We start from the raw sequence: 23,528 nt of genomic DNA, 5'->3' as shown, positions 1-23,528 counted from the left end.
TGTGTTGTTCTGTATACCTGACAAATAAAAGACTTGAACTTTACCTCCCTGTAGTCTGTCACTGACACAGTTTCATGCATTCAAATGTCCCCCCAGTCATCTACACACCATACTCCACTAATTGAATGGTTACTTTTAAGTGTCAAAAATAAGTTGCACTATTAATAATACAAAAGCTGTGTCAAGTTGCATGGGTAGTTTTGATGGAGAACAATCTTCAAGACATGCCACACATCTTTCATTGGATATAGGTTGGGGCTCTCACTGGGTCAAAGATATAGACCTTTTTAGTCCTTAGACTAGTGGTCACCAATCCTGTTGCAGGAGAGCTCCCTTTGTGTATAGGTTTATCTCCACATGACCTTAGCTGCCGTTACTGAGTGGTTGCACAACTAACTAGCACACACATGGTGTACTTTTCTCTGTTCCTTGTTGCCCTATTAAGTGTTGACATATACAGTTTGTATATAAAAAAGCTCAGAGTTTAACGCCATGTTGCCCTTTTTCATTTGTCTGTAATAAAATTGATTTGAAACCTGAAATGACCCTTCTTCAGAAATGACATTTTTTATAAAGTTTAAATGCATGAATGTTTGTTTGGATTTCAGAGTTCCTAAATGAATGTAGTATAACTAACACATGTATCTGGATATATGTAAGATACAGTATTTCATGCAGAAAGAGAAGGTGCAGTTAGGTGTTGAAATGTATTTGACTTTGTATGGTACTTGAATGTTGTATCCCAAAGGAACACAGAAAAGTACACCATCTGTGTGCTAGTTAGTTGTGCAACCACTCACTAACGGCAGCTAAGGCCGTGTGGAGTGAAACCTATACACAAAGGGAGCTCTCCTGCAACAGGATTGGTGAACACTAGTCGAAGGAATAAAAAGGTCAATATCCTTGAGTGACCCAGTGAGAGCCCCAACCTATATCCAATGAAAGATGTGTGGCATGTCTTGAAGATTGCTCTCCATCGAAACTACCCATGCAACTTGACACAGCTTTTGTATTATTAATAGTGCAACTTATTTTTGACACTTAAAAGTAACCATTCAATTAGTGGAGTATGATGACTAGGGGGAAATTTGAATGCATGAAACTGTGTCAGTGACAGACTACAGGGAGGAGGTCAAGCGCCTAGCGGCATGGACAAGCTGTGTCTGAGCAGGGTGCACAGGATCATCAGTGCATGAGAACCTCAAATGCTGCTATCCCTGCATTTCAGTTGCACATTCCATTTTCCTCTGCACATTTAGAATTGCCATGATGTATATATTTTTACAGTTGTGTGAAAGAAGTTCAATGGAATGTTGAATCTATAAGCACTATCAGTTAGCTAACAATTTACAGCAACACCACCACACTAAGAACCAATAAAATTGATTGATGTGATCTTATAATATTACTAATACAAATATAAATGGAAAAACAACTAAGCCTACAGCATTTTGACATTAGTTTATTTAGCCTGTAGATATCAGTAGGCCCTAAAAAATTAGATGCATTGAATGAAGTTGGAAGGGTGAACTCCCAAGTCAGTAAAGATTAGTTGGAAAGTTTATAAACGTGAATACCCTCAAATGTAACTGATAGATAACCCATATTAGGCTAATCGAGTTAGACGGGGGAAACTTTTACTTTGAAAGAACAGGTAGTGCTGACAACACATTCGGCCAATGACAGGAATTTCACGCTTACCTCCACCCACGTGAGAAAAATCCAAATATAAAAGTTGTTTTATGTTTAGTTGTTTTACAACGAGAAAACAAAACGTCAAAATCCGTTTTTGCACAGAAACGAAAAAAAGGACTCAAAAACGTTTTTCGTATTCATTCGTGTTCCGTTATAACGATATAAGGAATTAAACTCACGTACACGGACCCATATGGCTTGGCTGCTGGATATCAGAGAGTTAGGCTGGAGGGTATGGAAGCAAATCGTGACCAAAATTCAAATGAAAATGCATTTCCAGAAATGCGTTTTCATTTTAAGAATGTGGCTGCATTATTTGACTCAAACAAAATTAGGAATCAATCATCCTATTTGCATTTGAATTTTCTTCTTTAAGACTGCTCATTCTTTCACTTAATTAAAATGAAAACGAAAAAGACATTTGAAAAAGACATTTGAAATTTAATTTTCAAAATATGCCCCAGCCAATAGATACCAAAATTCAATTGGAAATGTAAAATTGGAAAATACAAAATCGTGACCACAATTCAAATTCCAATGCATTTCCAGAAATGCATTTTCATTTTCAAGAACATGGCTGCAAAATCGTGACCACAATTCAAATGCATTTCCAGAAATGCATTTTCGTTTTCGTGTTCTGCCCGCAAAGAACCCCCCATAAATCGAAAACGAAAATGCATTCTGAGCGGCGCAGCAGAGTGACGTCAGTAGCATCTCTTCTTCAGCTCCCTGCTGACCGAGCCACCCATTTTGTTCGGTATGCATTTGAATTTAAATTGTGGTCACGATTTTGCAGCCACGTTCTTAAAATGAAAACGCATTTTCTCCGCGTCCGGAGCCTCCCCAGGGTCCCTTCTCACTCCGTTGTTGCCAGAGCTGTCGAATTGCTAGCGCTACCGTCCGTCGTGTCAATCTCCCCCCGGCGTTCATCCACCGTCCCCTCTTATACAGGGAACGGACCTATCCCCACACACTACACCACTCCCTTCCCATCAAGCTAATTGCCCGGTAATTGGCAATTAGCTTTGCAGCAGCCTTTGTAGGCCATAGCAACGCCCCAAATACAGACACATTCAACACATAAGTCCAGCACATAATATACATGGCATTTACACTAAAACATTACAGTACACTTGACACTTGTGTATATTATCTTTTGCTGAGAGGATTGTGGTGAGTGAAATCAACCCATCAGCCATTTTATCTTCTTGGTGCAGCATGAGCTACTATCTAGCATGGAGTTGTAGTCTTGTCATGACAACATCCTTCATTCCAGGTAATTCATTACTAACTTGGCTGGTAAGTAACAACTAATGAGCTTAAAGATATTTCCTAACATTCAAGAATAACTTTGTTAACAACAACAAAACATTTGAATCCACAGATGGACATCTGAAACTCATAACACTTTGTTTACACACAAAAGCAATCAGTATCTTTAATCAAGACATTATGCAACTCCTTTGCTGCTAATGTTGCTTGGTTGTTGCGCAATTCTTGTCATGATATAAGATACCTCAAAATGATCAATCACAAGCTTGCAGGGAACATCTTCACTTCTGACAAAGCTGGATAACAGTCGAGTAACATCCATCCAGAAATGGCTTCAGCCCCAAAACTCATCTTTCTGCTGACTTTTCTCATGCAAAATATCAATGGAGAACAAGAGACCCACAAATTACAAAGGCAAGGAGACACGTATGAAATACATGTCCTTTCTCTTACCAAGAATGCAGACTTCTGTTTGGTGTCCAGATCCATGGCTGATGGAGAACTGCTCCTGTGGAACACGTCTGACTCTTCCCCTGTCAACTCTACTCTGCATGGAGAACTGACAGATAGGCTGAGAGTGAGGAACATTTCTAAAGACTTATATTTAGACATCATCAAAGTTTCACTGTCAGACTCTGGACGTTACAGGATTGAATGCAGGACAGGCAGCAAAGTGACATACCAGAAGAACTTCACTCTCACAGTCTGCGTGAGTCGGAAGGACATGTTTGCTTTTTCCAAAACCTCTGAGCTGCCATGTCATATTGCAGCAGAAGCAGGCCTCAACCCAACTATCATCTGGTTCAGGTTTACAGGAGGAACGTGGAGGAAAGTGTTTGTAGATGGGAGTGAAACCTTGAACTCAGGCATGAAAGACCTTCAGGGCCGAGTTCAGGTGACACAGAACAACTCTCTTCTGATCTCCAACTTCACTGAAATGGATGGCTTTTTATTTGTCTGTGTGGCCCTGGAGGAACAGAAATGTGGCAGAATTGTGAGAATTTATAAACACCAGCAGTACTACTACATTCGTTCAGAAGGACAGGGGGTCACACTGCCTTGTGTTAGTTACACTGTTGACCCTGCTGGGACTTCTTGGAGAACACCTTACGGGACAATTAAAGCAGACATTCCATCCAAGAGCCCACCTCAGACCTCCAGCCCCAGGCCCCAGAGAAGAGGGGAGATGTACATGATGGATGGAAGAGAGAACACCAACTACTCCTTGGTCATCCCATCACTGGAGCTCAACCACTCAGGATTGTATTCATGCAAAACATATGTAACCTCTTTATCCTATATGCTGCTGGTCTGCCCAGAGTCTACCTCTGTCACTGTGTTCTTCTCAGAGGGGTCAGAGGTCAGTCTCAGCTGTGACCCAGACTCAGTGGAAGGACACATTGAGTGGTTCAGAAACACTGATGATTATATCATACTGGACTCAGAATATGACAATGATATCACCATGAGGAACTTGGACCGGAGATACAACGTTTCTCCCAGTTTCACCTCTGTGACGATCTCCAACCTCTCCCGAGAGGACAGTGGGGAGTACTGGTGCGTGAGATACACATACAGGGGTAACAATACTTCTACATGTGAATCTTTAGCCAAGACTAACTTAGTCTATCAGGGGAAACCCTCTCCTGGCTCTGTGTTCCATGCAGTGAGAGATGCAGTGGGGAGCTGTGCTCTCATTGGAACAGTCTGTGCTGGGGTCACTGTCATTCTGAGGAGCTGGAGAAGAGAGCGGGACTCACTGTAGACCCTAAAAGAGAGAGAGAGAGAGAGAGAGGGAGGGGGAGGGGGAGGGGGAGAGAGACAGGGAGGGGGACAGGGAGAGAGAGAGGGCCCTATTATGACCCCCATCCTATTATAGGGAAGTAGTGAGATATAGGGACCACAATGACCCACAACAAAAAAAAAATCCAAAATGACATTGAGAACTTACAAACGGATGTCAGAAAATATGTAGTTGCATTTTCCTACATCAGATCACAATAAATAATGCCAGCAGGGGTTGACTGTGTTTCTTCCTAAAGCACATCTAGTTACAAAAAACAGTGAAATCCTGATTTAATAATTATTTCAAATATTAAGCACTGGTGAGCAACAAGAGATCCCTAGAGAAGGCTTTCCAAGGATCTCCACATGTTCATATTGAGGTAAAAGGCCAAATTACAGTTGTTGCCTTCATAAAAAAGTCAACATATAAACCTTCATCCATTGGACAGTGACCATTTTCAATAGAATTGCAATTTGTGAGAAAGTATAAGTTTCCTTGTAATTGTAACTTTCCTGGAATGGTTACAAGTACTTCTTTAATAAAAAAATATGTTTTGTCTACAGAAAAAGAAACGTGTCTGATAAAATAATTAAAGGTTGAGTTTTAAACATAAATACTATGTTCAAGTGTTTACTTTAGAAAGATGTATTTCTCCTGTAATGTTAAATGAGAATTGTTTGTGTGTCTGTGACATCCTGTTCAGTTAGAGATGCTGTAGATTTGACAGTCATGTGTTTAGCTGTGCTGGCATCTGGTGAAGCATCGCTAGATGTGAAATAGTACAACGATTTTAATTAACTCTACGTATGATATGTAGATCTGTTATTAAACTATTTGAAATTGTTGCCGTGTCCGATATCCATGTTGGTGATTGTGTGGGTTTGTGCATGTGTTGTGTGTGCAGTTCAAATTGAAAGTGCTGTTGTCATCACAAGGTGGTACCCTAACACCATTTATGATTCACAGCAAAGAGAAGTGACCTAAAGATACATTCACATTCCCTTTTACCAAAAGAAACAATTTCAGTATATCCGGGGGCCTGTTCCTTAAATATAGTTGACCAAATAAGCCAGTCTATTGTCAGGGAAAGTAACTGACATAAGCCTGGCTTATTTGGTAAACTCACTTCATGGAACAGGCCCCAGCTCTCAAGTTTAGTTCTCAAGTTGAGCTGGTTATTGATTCTGGTTACTAACACATTATCCTTAAGATGTGTGACTACAGTTACAAACACAATGTCCCTTAATCAGTTTTACCCTGGTAATAACATAACTACATCACAAAACTCTGGTTATACCATAACTACACCACAGTTCTCTGGCTATTTCATAACTACGTATACTATAGTACTCTGGTTATACTATAACTACACTAGATTACTATGGTTATAACATAACTACCTTAGTACTCTGGTCATATCATAACTACATTACAGTATTATGGTTTAAACCTACATGTTTCCGGTACAAACACATTGTGATGGACCAAACAGTGAAGCACGAGGAACTGTAGGTAGAATGATCACTTTATTGCTTCCAAAACAGGCACATGCCTGGACGCACAACCAAACTGAATGAACCGACCCCTCTACTGAGACCAGGAAGGATATATTTATCAACAGGTTCAACCAAAACAGACACGTGGGGGAAGACGAACGTCAAAACCCTTCAGGTGTATCAAGCATTTCTCTAACTAAACAAATACTATAGTATAACCCACCTCTGCCCTTCTTAGGGGCCTGGTACATTCCCATCCCCTCCCCCTGCTCATTAGGCCCACCCATTCACACCACTAGTCCCTTGATCCAAACCAGGAAGGGTGCCATGCTCAGACCAACAAACAAACACGCAAGACAAAGAAAATAAAGAAACAGATCTAAGCCTGTGTCATGTCATTACATGATTTGTGTGTGCGTGCATTATGTATGCAAATGCATAAGGCCAAAATAATAACAGAAAGTTACATTTGGGAAAGGTTAAAGTAGTGTTGGGGTTATCAATGTCAATGCTGCTGTGCTGCATGAGGAGCGGCTGTCACACACATTATCCTTGTAACATCATGTAAAGATGAACGTTTCCATTCTTCCATCTTTGTTTGTGTTTATACTGTGTGGACCTGAAGGGCTCTGAAGAGTGATGCAAAACAATTCTGCTAACGTTGCTAAAATCAAAACAATGTACGTCCAAATGTGACAGATGTAACACACTGATGAACATATTATACTGAACTCAGGATGTGACAGATACTGTCCTGAGGATTCAGATAAATCTTCAATATCCTTATAGTATCTCCCCCTTACTACCTGTCTCCACCCCACGTCAGGAAGACCCTGGAAGGGCTAGTGCTCTCACACCTCAGGCCCCTGGCCAGCACCTTCAAGGGCCCCTGTCATTACCAGCCAGTCACTGGAGTGTACAACACCGTCATTGACCTGCTCAGGAGGGCCTACTCCCTCCTGGATGGAGCTGGGTGAACAGTGAGAATCCTGTGGTTTGACTTCTCCAGTGTCTTCAACAGCATTCAGCCTTGGATGCTGGGGGAGAAGATGAGGCAGGTGGAAGCCCCCTTGGTCTGCTGGGTGGTCGACTGTCTGAAAGACCACAGTGTGAGTGGTTGTAGAAGTGTGTCTAACCTTGTGAAGATCAGCACAGAGGTTCCCCAAGGGATGGTACTGTGCCCTTTGCTGTTCACTGTCTATTCTAACCATCTTTTTCCCACCTCCTTGTACCTCAAATAAACCATGAACATCAAACCGTTGCAATTTTTACTGTACAATTCAAATGAAGATGTAACTGGAATGAAATAGGGACATGTGTTTGTATCACGTGTTTGTATCTGTGTGTCTGTGTAAACTTGTGTATATTATCTTTTTCTGAGAGGAGTGTGGTGAGTGAAATCAACCCATCAGCCATTTTATCTTCTTAGTGCAGCATGAGCTACTATCTATTATGGTGGTTGTAGTCTTGTCATGACAACATCCTTCATTCCAGGCCATTCATTACTAACCTGTTTGGTTAACAACTAATGAGCCTCAAGATATTTCCTAACATTCAAGAATAACTGTGTTAACAACAACAAAACATTTGAATCCACAGATGGACATCTGAAACTCATAACACTTTGTTTACAGATAAAAGCAATCAGTATCTTTAATCAAGACATTATGCAACTTCTTTGCTACTAATGTTGCTTGGTTGTTGTGCAATTCTTGTCACGATATAAGATACCTCAAAATGTTAAACCATAAGTTGACAGGGAACATTTTTACTTCTGACATAGCTGGATAACAGTCGTGTAACATCCATCCAGAAATGGCTTCAGCCCCAAAACTCATCTTTCTGCTGACTTTTCTCATGCAAAATATCAATGGAGAACAAGAGACCCACAAATTACAAAGGCAAGGAGACACGTATGAAATACATGTCCTTTCTCTTACCAAGAATGCAGACTTCTGTTTGGTGTCCAGATCCATGGCTGATGGAGAACTGCTCCTGTGGAACACGTCTGACTCTTCCCCTGTCAACTCTACTCTGCATGGAGAACTGACAGATAGGCTGAGAGTAAGGAACATTTCTAAAGACTTATATTTAGACATCATCCAAGTATCTCTGTCAGACTCTGGACGTTACAGGATTGAATGCAGGACAGGCAGCAAAGTGACATACCAGAAGAACTTCACTCTTACAGTGTGCGATTGGAATTCTAAGGGCATATTTGTAAATGGCATAAACGCTGAGCTGCCATGTGATATTGCAGCAGAAGCAGGCCTCAGCCCAACTATCACCTGGTTCAGGTTAACAGGAGGAACGTGGAGGACAGTGTTTGTAGATGGGAGTGAAACCCTGGATTCAGGGATGAAAGACCTTCAGGGCCGAGTTCAGGTGACACAGAACAACTCTCTTCTGATCTCCAACTTCACTGAAATGGATGGCTTTTTATTTGTCTGTGTGGCCCTGCAGAAATGTGGCAGTATTGTCGAAGGTTCAACAGACATGCCGTTTTATTATTTCCGTTTTGAGAAACAGGATATCACACTGCCTTGTGTTAGTTTCACTGTTGACCCTGCAGGGACTTTTTGGAGCACACCTTACGGGACAATTAAAGCAGACATTCCATCCAAGAACCCATCTGAGACCTCAAGCCCCAGGCCCCAGAGAAGAGGGGAGATGTACATGATGGATGGAAGAGAGAACAAAAACTACTCCTTGGTCATCCCATTACTGGAGCTCAACCACTCAGGATTGTATTGGTGCGAGACAGATGAATCAGAGTATTTCATAATTAAGAACTTGGACCAGAGATACAATGTTTCTCTCAGTTTCACCTCTTTGACAATTTCTAACCTCTCCCAAGAGGACAGTGGGGAGTACTGGTGCGTGAGATACACAGACAGAGGTAACGATACTTTAGTATGTGAATCTTTAGCCAAGACTAACTTAGTCTATCAGGGGAAACCCTCTCTTGGCGCTGTGTTCCATGCAGTGAGAGATGCAGTGGGGAGCTGTGCTGTCGGAACAGTCTGTGCTGTCGTCACTGTCATTCTGAGGAGCTGGAAAAGAGACCAGGACTCACTGTAGACCCTAAAAGAGAGAGAGAGAGAGAGAGCAAGAGAGAGAGAGATAAAGAGAGGGGGAGAGAGAAAAAGAGACAGAGAGGAAGAAAGAGAGATGAAGAGAGAAAGAAAGAGAGAGAGACAGGGAGGGAGAAAGGGAGAGAGAGAGGGCCCTATTATGACCCCCATCCTACTATAGGGAAGTAGTGAGATATAGGGACCACAATGACCCACGACAAAATGTGTTTCCAAAATGACAATGAGAACTTACAAATGGATGTCAGAAAATATGTAGTTGCAGTTTCCTATATCAGAACACAATAAATAATGCCAGCAGGGTATGACTGTGTTTCTTCCTAAAGCACATCTAGTTACAAAAAACTGTGATATTCTGATTTAATATCCAACAGGGTGACCAACATTCTTTCAAATATGAAGCACTGGTGAGCAACAAGAGATCACTAGAAAAGGCTTTCCTAGTACAGCTTGTTTTACTCCACTGGTGGCTCTCCTTATGTTCATAATGAGGTAGAAGGCCAAATTACAATTGTTGCCGAAACAAAGAAGTTGACATATAAACCTCCATCCATTGGACAGCGACCATTTTCCATTGACTTCCCATTTTTTGGACTGAGAAAGTATGTAATTTTCCTTGTAAGTGTAACTTTCCTGGAATGGTTAGAAATGTTTCTGTAATTAGAAAATATATGTTTTGTCTACATAAAAAAAAAACATGTGTCTTAAAAAGTAATAGAAAGGTTAAGAGTTTTATACATAAATACTATTTTAAAGTGTTGACTTAGAAAGACCCATTTCTTCTGTAATGGTAAATGAGAATTGTTTGTGTGCCTTTGACTTCCTGTTCTGTAGAGATGCTGTAGATTTGACAGTCATGTGTTTAGCTGTGCTCGGAATCTGGTGAAGCATTGCTGGACGTGAAATAGTACAAAGATTTTAATGAATTATTTGTATGATATGTAGATCTGTTATTTCACATAAACCATTTAAAGATGTTGTTGTGTCAGAAAGCTATGTTTGTGATTGTGTGGGTTTATGCATGTGTGTGATGTGTGCATTTCAAATTGAAATTGCTGTTGTCAGCACTAGGTGACGACCTAACACTATTTATGATTCACAGCAAAGAGAATGGCCCTAAAGAATCAGAATCAGAATCAGAAAGAGATTTATTTGCCATGAAAGTTTGCACAGACAAGGAATTTGCTTTGGCAGGAAGGTGCATACAATAAACATATAGGAATCTTAAATTTAAATATGTGGTCTAACTATACTGAGGATACATAACTAGCAATACTAAGTGGAATAAAATTAAAATAAAATATACAATAAAATAAAATATAAGTTGCCATAAAATATAAGTTGCCAATTTACAATATAAAATACAAATATTACAGGAATTGAATGTAGTGCAAAATGCAAATAGTTTTAGACGTGAAGTCATTAAAGTCAGAGTGAACCTTGGCCTTGTTGAGGAGACCAACAGTGGAAGGGAAGAAACTGTTTGTGTGGCGTGAGGTTTTGGTCCTGATGGACCGCAGCCTTCTGCCGGAGGGGAGTGACTGAAACAGGGAGTGTCCAGGGTGGGAGGAGTCCGCCACAATCTTCTTCGCTCGTCTCAGGGTCCTCGAGGTGTGCAGGTCTTCGAGGGAAGGCAGATTGCTACCAATCACCTTCTCCGCAGTGCGGATGATATGCTGCAGTCTGCTCTTGTCGTTGGCAGTGGCAGCAGTGTACCAGATGGTGATGGAGGAGGTGAAGATGGACTGTGTAGAAGTGCACTGTGAAGATGGCTGTGTAGAAGTGCACCATCATTGTCTTTGGCAGGTTGAATTTCTTCAGCTGCCGCAGGAAGTACATCCTCTGTTGTGCTTTCTTGGTGAGGGAGCTGATGTTCAGTTCCCACTTGAGGTCCTGGGAGAGGATAGTGCCCAGGAAGCGGAAGGACTCCACATTGTTGACTGGGGAGGGTGGTGTCGTCCGCAAACTTCAGGAGTTTGACGGACGGATGACTGGAGGTGCAGCTGTTGGTGTACAGGGAGAAGAGCAGAGGAGAAGGGACGCAGCCCTGGGGAGATCCAGTGCTGATGGACCGGGAATCAGAGACTTGTGTTCCCAGCTTAACGCACTGCTTCCTGTCAGACAGGAAGTCTGTGATCCACCTGCAGGTGAAATCAGGCACATTCAGCTGGGAGAGCTTGTCCTGAAGCAGAGCGCGGATGATGGTATTAAAGGCAGAGCTGAAGTCCACAAACAGGATCCTGGCGTAGGATGCTGGGGAGTCAAGGTGCTGTAGGGTGAAGTGGAGGGCCATATTAACTGCATCGTCCAGAGACCTGTTGGCTCTGTAGGCAAACTGCAGGGGGTCCAGTAGAGGGTCTGTACTTGGATGTCTGGCTGTGAATGTCTGGCTACAAATTCATCAGGAACCAGGAAATCCAATTTCCAATGCCTCTCTCATATGAGAGGAGGTTCCTACACCATATATTGTCTTTTTATGGCCCTTTTCACCGGCTTCCTTTCATTCTTCCTCTCTCCCTCTACCCTTTTTCATAACTGCCCTTGAGTCATGTGTGTAGTACTCTACATTAAGACTTCATCAGAGCTGTCGTGGAGCTCATTCATTCATCTCCTGGTCGTGGAAAAGGGGGAGCGTGGCAAAAGAGAGAACTGCATAGGGGACAGTAAAGGGAAGTGTGTGTATGTGTGCGTTTGTGTCCAAGTGTGTGTACTGGGGTCTGGAGCAACATGAACTTAGTTCATGGGGCATGCAAAATTCATTGAACTTCATGTTGATCTACAATACAGTATAGGTATACATGATTGCAACATCCTGTTTCCAGAAGATGGTTCTAGATAGATAAAAACATATAGTTATATTGTGGAATTACAGCAGCGCAGTGAAAAACAAGACCGGAACATCACAAGAATAGCACACCGCATTGTGACATCACGGCGCCGTGGTTACCCCGTGATGTCACAGTGACCCCGGAGGGTGTTCTAGCAGGTGAACACAGCCGCGCAATTTAGAAGAAGCTGGACGTTGAATGAAGAAAGCAGCACTAAAGAGATCTAACAAAGACAAGAAGAAGACCTAGCTTAGCTGAGGGAGATGAGCTCTCTGTGGGGGAGCCGTGCGGGGGTCTGCAGGCTGCAGGCCTCCACCTGCCTGGCCGGAGGAGTGGTTGGCCTCGCCACCATGACCGCTGGGTACTACCTGTACAACAGGTACCAGGCGTCTGACCCAACGCCCTCTAATCACCTACAAGGTAGGGAGGAGAATATGTATGAGGCCAGTCCAGCCACTTATATGGTGAACACACACTTTAATTGAAGTTTGGAGTGAGTGTAATTTCTGGTGGTCCTGTTGGATTGGTTGTTTTTTGTGTTGGCGCTTGGGACATATCTCAAGATATTTGGGGCTTTTTAGAAACAAAGAAAATAGATTAGTTTGGACTTAGTAGACACTTTAACAAAAATCAAGTTTCTAATATAAAGTCAAACAATATAAAAACGGGCGCAATCAACACAGAGAATATGAATATAATAATGCATAAATTGAGTTACGAATGTAAAGTATTTTGAGTAGTAGAGGATAGTGTGGATGGACAAGTCTGACTAGGTGGAGATCAATAGTTCAACAGGTGCATGCCCTAGGGGGGAACAAACTGTCCAAAAACTGTTGGTTTTGGTCCAGATACTCCTGTACCGTCGCCTCAGAGGGGTAGCATGACAAACACATGTTGATTAAACATGTTTACAGCCCCTGCCCTTCAGGGAAATAGGAGCCAAGGGTTGACTCTGGAAAGAGGGATTCTTTCTGCTCCAGCCTCTGATCTGGGCCTGGGCCTGGGCGTAGGGCTGGGCATGGCCTCATTTATCCTGAACGCAGACCTGGAGCTTGTGGCTGTGCAGGCCCTGGACCCTGCTGAGGTAACCCACCCACACTCTCTCTAGGCCCCTTGGAGAGCCTTCATTTTGACAGACCTTCATGGTCATTGTGGTTCTCTGTGTGTTATGTGTTGCAGGTGTTCAGTGGACCCTTGCTACCTTGGGAATACAGCCCCCTTTACTGTGGTCCTGTGGCCGTTTGGACTTGGGTAAAAGCAACAACTTCACACACATATGAACACTATTTACAGTTTATCTTTAATCCAATACACTATTAGGCTTGGTGGACATTTTTGCTGGAATTGTGGTTTGCTGCAAATTTGCCTCAAAATTCCAGATTGTTCAGACTTGATGATAATTTGATGATCTCATAAACTGGGGGTGAAGTGGGTGTGTTCTGTTTTGAGTTGGTTTCCATGGAAACACAGTGGTGTGCAGAGGCTAATTTAATTCAATTGAAGGTAGTTTTACTCATAGATATATATCTATGGTTTTACTTACCTCTGTTGAAAACATGATAAGTGTTCCATGTTCTTGAATCCATTTACCTTCTCTCATAATTATGATTATGAGTTGCATGTCAGGCAGCCATGCAAAGTGTGCTTTTTCAAGTGAATAAAATAAATTATGCTGTTATACATTATATCAGAACAATTTTTCTCCGTTTAACCCATAAAACATTGGTAAAGTCAAGTCAAGTTAGGGTTTGGCTCCACGAGTCTTGAAGCGGTTGTAGAACACTCCTTCTCTCCCTTTTCCTCCTGACGTTGTTAGACAAGCTACTGTGGAGAAGCTCTGATGAGCTCTGAGAGAAACCACACCTTCAAGTTCTCCTGGACCTCCTCCAGAGGATCTGCTTCTAAGGTAACTGAGACAACCTGCACACAAACACCTACACAAACTGTCCCAGCACGGAGAAAACACTTCACAGAGTCGGGGCTGAGGGAAGTCTTGCACGTCATTTACCCTTCTACATCCGGGGTCTAATCAACCCTTGCTGGGTCATTCTGGACAGTCTGCTGCCAGGCTATCAAGTGTCAACCACATGGCACGTGGATTTGATCTATTATTGCTTATCATTATTGTTATGTATGACCTGCCCTGGTTGCCCTACCCCACACCCACCCCCCTCCCCAGAAGACAGAGATCCAGATGCGCAGCATCTGTATGGTGAGGGGGACTGACACCAGGCTGTGGTGGGCCATGTCACAGCAGAAATCCAGGCTCACTCCAAATGTAAGCTAACACACACACACACACACACAGGTGCACGCCCACTCACTTATACACACACACAGGTGCACGCCCACTCACTTATACACACTCACTCACTCACTCACACACACAGACACACACACACTCACACACATGGTTTGTCTGACAAAGTGCTGTCCTGTGTTGGTCTGCAGGGATTCCCTTATGTGGTTACCACCTTTATGGCAGTGAGCGGAGTTCAGGTGAGATGAATCTTGTGAGATAACCAGTGGGAAGTCCTGTCCGGGTGCACATGAAGTTGGACCAGATCAGTTATTCAGCGCTCTGTTGCTCATCCTTTTCCCTGTCTCTCCTCCTGTCCTCGCAGCTCATTGGCGGCCGGGTGAGGCAGTTCCAGTCTCACGTGTGCACCAAGACGGATGTGGACATCCCGTTTTTCGCTGAGCGCAGGGTAAGAGCTGATGACATATCACAACCTCCACGTTCTTCATGAAGCTGATTCAGGCGTATATGAAGACTGCGAACCTCCTGGTGTTTCAGTCCTTGTTCATTTCAACGGAAGCGTGTGTGAACGGGTGTGTGTGTGTGTTAACGTGTGTGAGTGTGTGTTAACGTGTGTGTGTGTGTGTCTCCTCTCCACCAGCAAACTGATGTCTCGGGCATGGAGGCCAGCCTGGTGGTGGGTCCAGACGGCATCCTGCGCACCACGGCTAGAACCTTCTGGATCGCGAAGAACACCCGGACCCGCGGGGAGGAGTCCTCCCAGGACGACGACTCCTCTGATGATGACGATGATGAGGACGATGATGACTATGATGAGGATGAGGAGGAGGAGGAGGAGGAGGAGGAATGGGATGAGGACCGCCACCGAAACTGGGCCCAGGACCAGGACAATGTCGACAATGAGGATGTTGACAATGATGAGGATGATATTTGCAATGACGAGGATGATATCTGCAATGATGAGGATGATATCTGCAATGATGAGGATGATATCTGCAATGACAATGAGGTTGTTGCCTATGATGATGACGTTGATAACGAGGAGGATGACGTTGACAACGATGATGTCAGCAATGATGATGATGATGTCGCCAATGATAATAATGGCGTCGGCAGTGATTATGATGATGTCGCCAATGATGACCCAAACGTTGGCAATAATGATGTCAGCAATGATGATGATGACGTCGGCAATGATAATGATGACGTCGGCAGCGATTATGATGATATTGCCAGTGATGACAACAATGTCGACAATGACGATGATGAAGACGGCATAGCCGATTTGACTGCTGAGGAACTTGAGATTCCGTGTCTGAAGTTAGTCCTGACCTTGATTGGATAACTGAAATAGTTCCATTTGACACCAAACCATCCTGTATTCCGTGTAAAGTGAATGTGCTTTAGCAAGCTTTCCCTCATTGCTCCAGGAACTGTCCAGGTTATTCACTTGACTGAGGTATCTCTTTCTCCACAGCTATCACTTCACCAGCAGAGGCTTCATTGACCTCCCTTACAGGCTGACTGCCCTAAGACAGGCCTTCACTGTGAGTACCCATTAGCTTCCAACCTACTTAACTAGCTCAAGGGAGTCAGGTGGCTGAGCGGTGAGGGAATCGGGCTAGTATTCAGAAGGTTGCCAGTTCGATTCCCGGCTGTGCCAAATGACGTTGTGTCCTTGGGCAAGGCACTTCACCCACTCCACTTGCCTCAGGGGAATGTCCCTGTACTTACTGTAAGTCGCTCTGGATAAGAGCGTCTGCTAAATTACTAAATGTAAGCTAGCCTGACAGTGTACTGTGGGCACCTCTCGGTGTTAGAGCTCGCAGTGTTACCGGGCACCTCTGTTCTCTGTGTGAAGTGGCTAACTAGCTATGTTGATGTCCTCTCGTTTTCCTCCCTGTTTGTCACCAGACGCTCCTCGCCAACCCCGTCAGCAGGAGCTCCCTTTGTGAGGCAGGGCGCCTCCTGCTGGGAGGACTGGCAACAGCAGCAAACAAGGTGACCGATCGATTCCACTTGAGAGTTTCCAGTGTTTTGGGCTACGTATGTGAGCTCGCGTGGGACTGTACTCTGGGTGAGCTTGTTTTGACGTCACCGTGAGACGGGTGTCGTGACTCTGTTGTCGTTCTCCAGGAGGAGGAGCAGCTGTATCTCCGTTACGACGGACTGTTGGCCTACGTCTCAGAGCACGCTCGTCGAAGCTCCATCGCCCAGGAGCTGGCACTGGAGGAGGTGAGGGGAGGGGGAGGAAAACGCGCCTGACTGACTTTGTCGTCGAAACGGAGCACAGGCTTGAAGCCTCTGCTTAGGTCTCAAATGATATCCTTAGACTCCGACTTCCTAGATCCTGAAAGGCGACTGTTGTGGTGAATGTTTTCAGATCCGTCACCTGAACGTCATAGACGTGGTATATGAGCTGGTCTTGCTGGGCATGATGGAGGAGGGCCGTCGCCGGCCAGCCGTCACTGTGAGTGCCCCCCCCCCCTCGGCATCTCCGTATTGCGGTGACATTGTGATCTGTAGACACTGTAGGTAAGGACATTTAAGTCAATGCTATCGTTTGACCCAGCGATCCTCTCCTCCTGCTCCCGCCCCCCTCCCAACTGCCTCTCCCACACCCCCACACTTCCCCCCCCCAGGTTTCAGGAGGGTTCATGGCCCAGCTGTATGGCCTGCTGGAAGCCGTCCTCCCCCGGGACGCAGAGGAAGCCCGGGGCCAGACATACCGGAAGAATCTAAAGGTGAGGAGCTCTCTCTCGCTCTCTTTCTCCCACTCTGTCCTCCTCCTCCCCTCCTCCTTTCAGTGTACGTGTGGGGCCTCAGCATTTGGGTCTGTGCTATCCTCTCCTACCAGAAAATGCTCATAGACTTTCTGGAAGCCGTATTCAGCCTGCCTGCCGACCTCTACTCCTCCCAGCATCACCTGGTGGCCGAGCTGCGAGGGCAGCTGGAGCGCCACCTACAGGTCATGATCACCAGCCTGCTCAACGTCTAGGAGGACCGCGCCACCCCCCCGGGGGGGACGTTCCGTATCCCTCCGCCTTCCCTTTTTAAGGACGGACGTACCTCTCGTTTCTCCTCCCTCTTCCTCTCTGCTCTCCTCCCGTCGATCCCTCTCTTACTTCCATTTCATCGCTGTCACTCGCTGGTCTTTTCATCATAAAATAAATTAAAAGAGAGAGGAAACGTTTGTTTTTAGACGGCGTGTTTTCTCCAGGGTTTGATGCCTGGATGTAGGTAGAGGTGTGGACAATACAGTATCTAGACAGACGATTGGCTTAGAGAGCTTCCTGCTGAACTGACTCACGTGAGCCATGTAGCCTTGCAGGTCTCCCCCACGCACCCAGGGAGAGCCGCGTGTTTGGCATCATTCTGGAGATTCTTTGACACATTTTACAGTTTTTTACAGTCGCTAGGACCCATTTCTCAATACTTAAGTCACTTTTTCAAAACTCTTCACACAGTTCTCCTAACCAACTTTCAACTCGGCACAGCAGTTAATTTCACATTCAAAATGCACTAAAACTTCCAAATCAATTCATACAAATCTCAAATCAACTCATTCTTCCATAACACTAGCCAAGGTTGACAGTCAACAAACATTCTTTTTCACCCACAAAACAATGACCTAAAAATCACTAACAACAGGTAGCATTATACAATGTTGTCTTATGTAAAACAAGGACACCTCTCTACTGTTTAGAATTCACTGCAATATATGTTACTGGAATGAATCAGACATGATGCAGTATGCTTCAATATGTTGTATATCTTTTTTCTCACTGATTCCCGAATTCAACAATGTGTATACACATCATCCACTGATACAGATGCAATAGGAATGCTACTGTAATCTTCTGCATTTGGCCATAGGTTTCTCATCCACATCACATCTTATGTCATCAAAGGCAATACACCTAGGAACAAATATGCCTTATCCATCCCTGGCAATGTCCAGGCATCCAGCATTCATTGCGTCCAGAAGGGACATTTGATTATGTGGATGGTGGTCATACAGTAAACCTTTCACCTCCATAAGGAAAATAATTATTCTATGGGGTTGAGGAATGGGGATTAAAGTAAGGTGGGAAGAAAAGTGACACCATTCTGGGATGGGCTGCAAACCGCTCGGTGACTGCACAGGAGTGGTGAAATGCCACATTGTCCCATACAAATGTTGGCTGATTTCTTCTCTCTGCATGCCTTTCCTCACCTGGCACAACCCTTCCATAGAGATCATTTTATAGCATTTAATTTTTTGATTCAAAATATATTTCATTACAATTTTACTGTAGAAATGTAGCAAATTTCTGTCTTATTCAATTTTGTATTATGTTATTGTTTTGAACTGAAGTTTAACAGTTTTGAAAACAGTATGTAAGCATGTGCAAATTGGCATGTAGGTACATAGAGTTTTGGCAATTGTTGTTTTGAAGTGAGAAAAGAATGAATATAATTTGAAAGATGTAGTCATTGAATGCATTTTGTGCCAAAGCAATGATAAATGATCCTCAGTTTAGCCCACATATACTTATGTTGTGCTCACTGTGTTTAGAGTTTTGAAGAATCGACGCCATTCGTGGAGTTGTCATGTTACTGTAAACGAACCCTTCTGAGGCCCTGTCCTCATGGATGGTAGATGGTTAATGATTGGGCAGCCATACGTGGGCGCTCTCCTAACAGATACTGATGTAATGTCACTATCAGTGTGAAGTGATTCCACCTTTGCTAGCTCCACAACAAAAGGCAGTCACACAACAAACAGTTGCACTTGGCAGTCCCCCTAGGCGCCCCCGGAAATAACAAGCGCACACACACACATACATAAACACACCCCACACACCTAACCTCACCCAAGTGTGGTTCCAAAAACACGAGCTGCCAAATCAAAATGTCTCCTGGGGAGGAACAAGTTGAAATGTATGATGGAAAACAGTAGTTGTGTGTATTTGTGTGTGTATTTTAGGAGTTGTGTAGCTTTGTGCGTGTGTGTGCGAATGTCTTTGTAAGTGTGTGTTTCCATGTGTGATTTTGTGCTTGGATGTGTGTGTGTGGGTGGGTGGGTGCGTGAGCTTTTGCAAGGGTGTGTGTGTGTCTGTGTGTGTGTGTGTGTGTGCATCAGTTTGAATGTGTGAGTATGAAGACCAGGCAGGCACGTACTGGCAGAGCCAAGAACAGAAAGATCTACATGGTGTGTAAGCTTTCTTCTACCCGGGTCACATTTACATGCTGATGGAACGGTAGATTTATGGGATAAAGAAGCAGAAAATCAATCTATTTCAGGGGATATCAAACACGGCTTGTGAAGAATGCTGGAAAAACACATTTCAGACCAAAGCCAAATTCATCCAATCGATAGCATATCATCAGAAAACATTGCGAGTGGATGTTTTGGGTGCAGGCTTGCTAAGGCTGTTGTTTGTGTTGTGGTGTGTTCGACACCTGGATGAAGAGGCCAGGTCCTTTCAGCCAGGAATATGTCCTCATCCACCAGTTATTATATACACAATAAATCTGCATTGCCATTACTCTCGGAGAAACGAGCTGAAATAGCAACCAAACGGAACCAACTAAAAACACCTTTAGGGGGGGTGATTTGCATCCTGACACATTCTAACATATTCTCTCTCTGCTTTCCAAAATAAGGGGCCAAATGAAGGCAATTATAGTTGGATGAAACAGAGCTCCATTTATCAGTTCACAACCTTGACGTTGTTCTTCACAATTAAAGACAAGAGTCTTGAATATTTCAATTAGAGCAGGAGTTAAGAAGGCTCACTCCTAGGTGCATTCCAATGGTGTCAGGAGCAAGATTTCCCTCCCTCCCTCCCTATCTCTCTCCCTCTCTCTCTCCCTCCCTCCCTCCCTATCACCAGGAACATTTCACAACATCTCAAGACTCTGGAAGTAGGAGAAGTGGGAGCAGTGAGAAAAGGAGCAGGGTTGCGGGGGGGGGGGGGGTGATGAGGACGAGGATGAAGAAGAGGAGGAGCGGGAGAAAGGGTGCCAGTTTATCTGAAAAGCCTCATGACCTTCAAACGCGCAGGCTTGTGAAGGTGTCTGAAGGCTGAGGAGATATTGGACTGTGCCGTTCCTCCTGAACACCCAGGGTTCTGGCAGAGAGATGGAAACACTTTGCTCGGTAGCGGAGGCGGTAATCAGATTTGAATGAACTACCACAGTCAGACCCGGCTGTCATTAGTTTCACCTGACCCAGGCTTTACCCCGCGCACTGCAAGAAATACACACACACATACACACACACACACACACACACACCTGCATCAGCACAGGGAACTGCAGTCAAAACACAATGCACGACCCCGGCCCTGCCATCTGCAAGATCACAAAAGCAATATTCAATTCCGCTGAGGAGAAGGGGAGGTGTGTGTGTGTGTGTGTGTGTGTGTGTGTGTGTGTGTGTGTGTGAGGTGCTGGAGAGGAGCGGTGTCATTCCTCTGGAAAGATTCGAAAACGCTCTTCCAGTCCTCAGAAAACAAACAACACACTGGGAGAGTGGGGACAGAGACACACATTCACATGGACACTGAGGCACACCACCAGACAGACAACATGGAAGTGCACAACACATGAGATACATTCTGCCACACCCACAGCCTACATACACAGAACCACAGGGAATGGTTTAATAACAGACACCGCCGTACTCTTTGAAGTATACACTGACACTGCACAGACCTGGTTCAGGTGTTGGAACATCACAGCTTTATCCTCCAGGTGACTCGACAGACTACTAACTGCTGGCTGGAGTAGAGGGAGGGGGGAGGGAGGGAGTTGTGGTGGGGAGAGGAAGAGTGAGGGACAGCGGTAGAGACTGAAGAGGAGGGAAGGAGAGGCCGAGTTGGGGAGGGAGGGAGAGAGAGGACAAAAGAGGTAGGGAGAGAGAGAGACAGAGATGGGGAGGATAGCAGAGGCATGAATAAAACATCTTTAACAGATTGACTGGCAGAGAGCAAGCAGGCTCTGAATAAACCAAATGGTTATCCCCTACACCAGAGGTCTTCAACCCTGGTCCTCAGGGACCCCCTGCCCTACATGTTTTAGATGTTTCCCTGCTCCAACACTCCTGATTGAAATGAATGGTTGTTAACAGGCTTCTGCATAACTAGATAACGACCCATTGATTCGAATCAGGTGTGTTGGAGCAGGGAAACATCTAAAACGTGCAGGACAGCGGGTCCCCGAGGACCAGGGTTGAAGACCTCTGCCCTACACTCTCTCTCTCCTCTCCCTCTCTGTCCCTTTCTCTCTCTCCTTTTTTCTCTTTCTACGTTTCTCCCTCTCTCTATGGCTGTCATTTATGAGATTGTTATGCATTCTGGCACATCTATGTAACCCTACTGGTTCCAAATGTCCGACCCTTGGGTACGCAACAACACAGAGACGTGAGAGTAGAAAAGTTTGCTTTTATTTAAACGGTTTAAAAGTAGTAATCGTCTAAAATGGGACACGAGAGATTTTTAATTAAGACGGCTAGACCGGGCACCGGCAGTGACAATGTATACTATGTGTGAAAGCTGCAGAAAGTGCCAGGGTACCCCAAATAGCCATGCGCAACCTCCGTAACCAACGCCAAAACTAGTACTAGACAGTCACTGCAATCGTATGTGAATGAGAACAGGTGCGATCAATTCGGCACTTCAATCCTGCGTGTCAACAGTGCAACCAATCCATTAACGGGCGAACCCCACCGCACAATGTTACAGCGCGGCGTCTAGGGCTCTGGGCACGGGGATATGCAACGCACACTTTAACAAGGCACTGCGGCAGCCAGTGGGGTGTCTAGTCGTCGCTCACCTATAATGTCAAGAGTTAAAAACAGTGGGACTGCTTGCAGCCCAGCAATGTCAAGGGTTCTCCTGAACCAACCCACGGCCTAGCCAATCAGAGTTCCGCCAGAGGTTGGGTAGATGAGGCGCTCCGTCCGGCCACGCTTATGGTCCCGGCGTAATTCTCCGTGCACTCGCCACTCCGTCCCGGCTGGAGATAAGGAAGTAAGAATGAGCACACTAAACCGTTCCGAGGGCGGCCCAAATGTTTCGATGCGTGTGTGGTAACTTCCCTTTAGGCCATGGAAGAAGCGTGCGTTGATTTTGATGGGATGTAGTCGTCCCGGCCGTTCCTCTGTGATCTACAGGGTGGGTCTCGATCCATTGCTTGACGAGTCTGTCTCTCTCGTGCGCCCCTCACTGCTCGTCGTCGCCGCCCAGAAATCACTCCAATGTTCGTTGCAGAACTCTGGTCTTTCGTCGTCCGGTGCCGGCCCCGGATTCTGTCGTTGTCAGACGCCGCTCTCCGGGTTGTCGTCGCCCGGTGCGGCTCTAGGAAGACTCCCCGTTTGTCGCGGACCTCAGGTCTTTATGGGCAGCCGCAACCAATCCCGTAGGCTGCCAATCAGCTACACAATCGGGGACACCTGCAGGGGGACGTCTCAAGCACACACACAATCCACAGAAAGACAGGCTGTCCCACCCCCAAATACATGTTCATTACATCTGCCCCCGTTACAATTCTTGTAAATCGTGGTCGTCCCGAGCACAGTCCCGATACGTGTCCATTTTATCCCCGTCCCACGACCACGATTTACATCTATTTACCCCCAGGTTAGATCTCTCATGAACACCTAAACAGACCAGCATGTTTGGTTCTCTCAGTAATTGCTAAAACTACACTTTATAAAACAACTTTTGTACTGCCAGCCGTGCAACACTCAACCACAAGTCATATGGGTCCGTGTACGTGAGTTTAATTCCTTATATCCTTATAACGGAACACGCATGAATACGAAAAATGTTTGTGAGTCCGTTTTTTCGTTTTTCTGCAAAAACTGAAAAACGGATTTTGACGTGTTATTTTGTTTTCTCGTTTTTTAAACACAAACCATAAAACAACTTTATATTTGGATTTTTCTCACGTGGGTAGAGGTAAGCGTGAAATGCATGTCATTGGCCGAATGTGTTGTCAGCACTACCTGTTCTTTCAAAGTAAAAGTTTCCCCCATCTAACTCGATTAGCCTAATATGGGTTATCTATCAGTTACATTTTAGGGTATTCACGTTTATAAACTTGCCAACT

General features: G+C 44.8%; 1 protein-coding gene across 1 annotated transcript; it reads left to right on the top strand.

Moving 5' to 3' along the window:
- The first annotated feature begins 12,270 nt into the window (after positions 1-12,270).
- LOC146302811 (uncharacterized) lies at positions 12,271-17,427 on the top strand. The gene is made up of 14 exons (XM_084698432.1): positions 12,271-12,589; positions 13,084-13,253; positions 13,349-13,420; positions 13,986-14,075; positions 14,349-14,447; positions 14,621-14,668; positions 14,794-14,877; positions 15,070-15,749; positions 15,907-15,976; positions 16,344-16,430; positions 16,566-16,664; positions 16,813-16,899; positions 17,072-17,173; positions 17,287-17,427. Exons 1-14 carry the CDS (start codon positions 12,433-12,435, stop codon positions 17,425-17,427), a joined length of 1,986 nt encoding a protein of 661 aa, XP_084554558.1. The 5' UTR covers positions 12,271-12,432.
- The last annotated feature ends 6,101 nt before the right edge of the window (positions 17,428-23,528 follow it).

Source organism: Hypomesus nipponensis, chromosome 1, assembly GCF_054491055.1.
Source record: "Hypomesus nipponensis isolate SF chromosome 1, ASM5449105v1, whole genome shotgun sequence".
NCBI lineage: Eukaryota > Metazoa > Chordata > Actinopteri > Osmeriformes > Osmeridae > Hypomesus > Hypomesus nipponensis.
Note: the sequence above shows the minus strand (reverse complement) of the source record. Positions and strands in the feature narration are given on the sequence as shown.

Excerpts from the sequence above, each read along its gene's own strand:
- LOC146302811 (XM_084698432.1), top strand. The coding sequence starts at position 12,433 with ATGAGCTCTCTGTGGGGGAGCCGTGCGGGGGTCTGCAGGCTGCAGGCC. Across the intron at positions 15,977-16,343 it reads CCCTAAGACAGGCCTTCACT|ACGCTCCTCGCCAACCCCGT; the intron begins GTGAGTACCCAT and ends GTTTGTCACCAG. Across the intron at positions 16,900-17,071 it reads GTCGCCGGCCAGCCGTCACT|GTTTCAGGAGGGTTCATGGC; the intron begins GTGAGTGCCCCC and ends TCCCCCCCCCAG.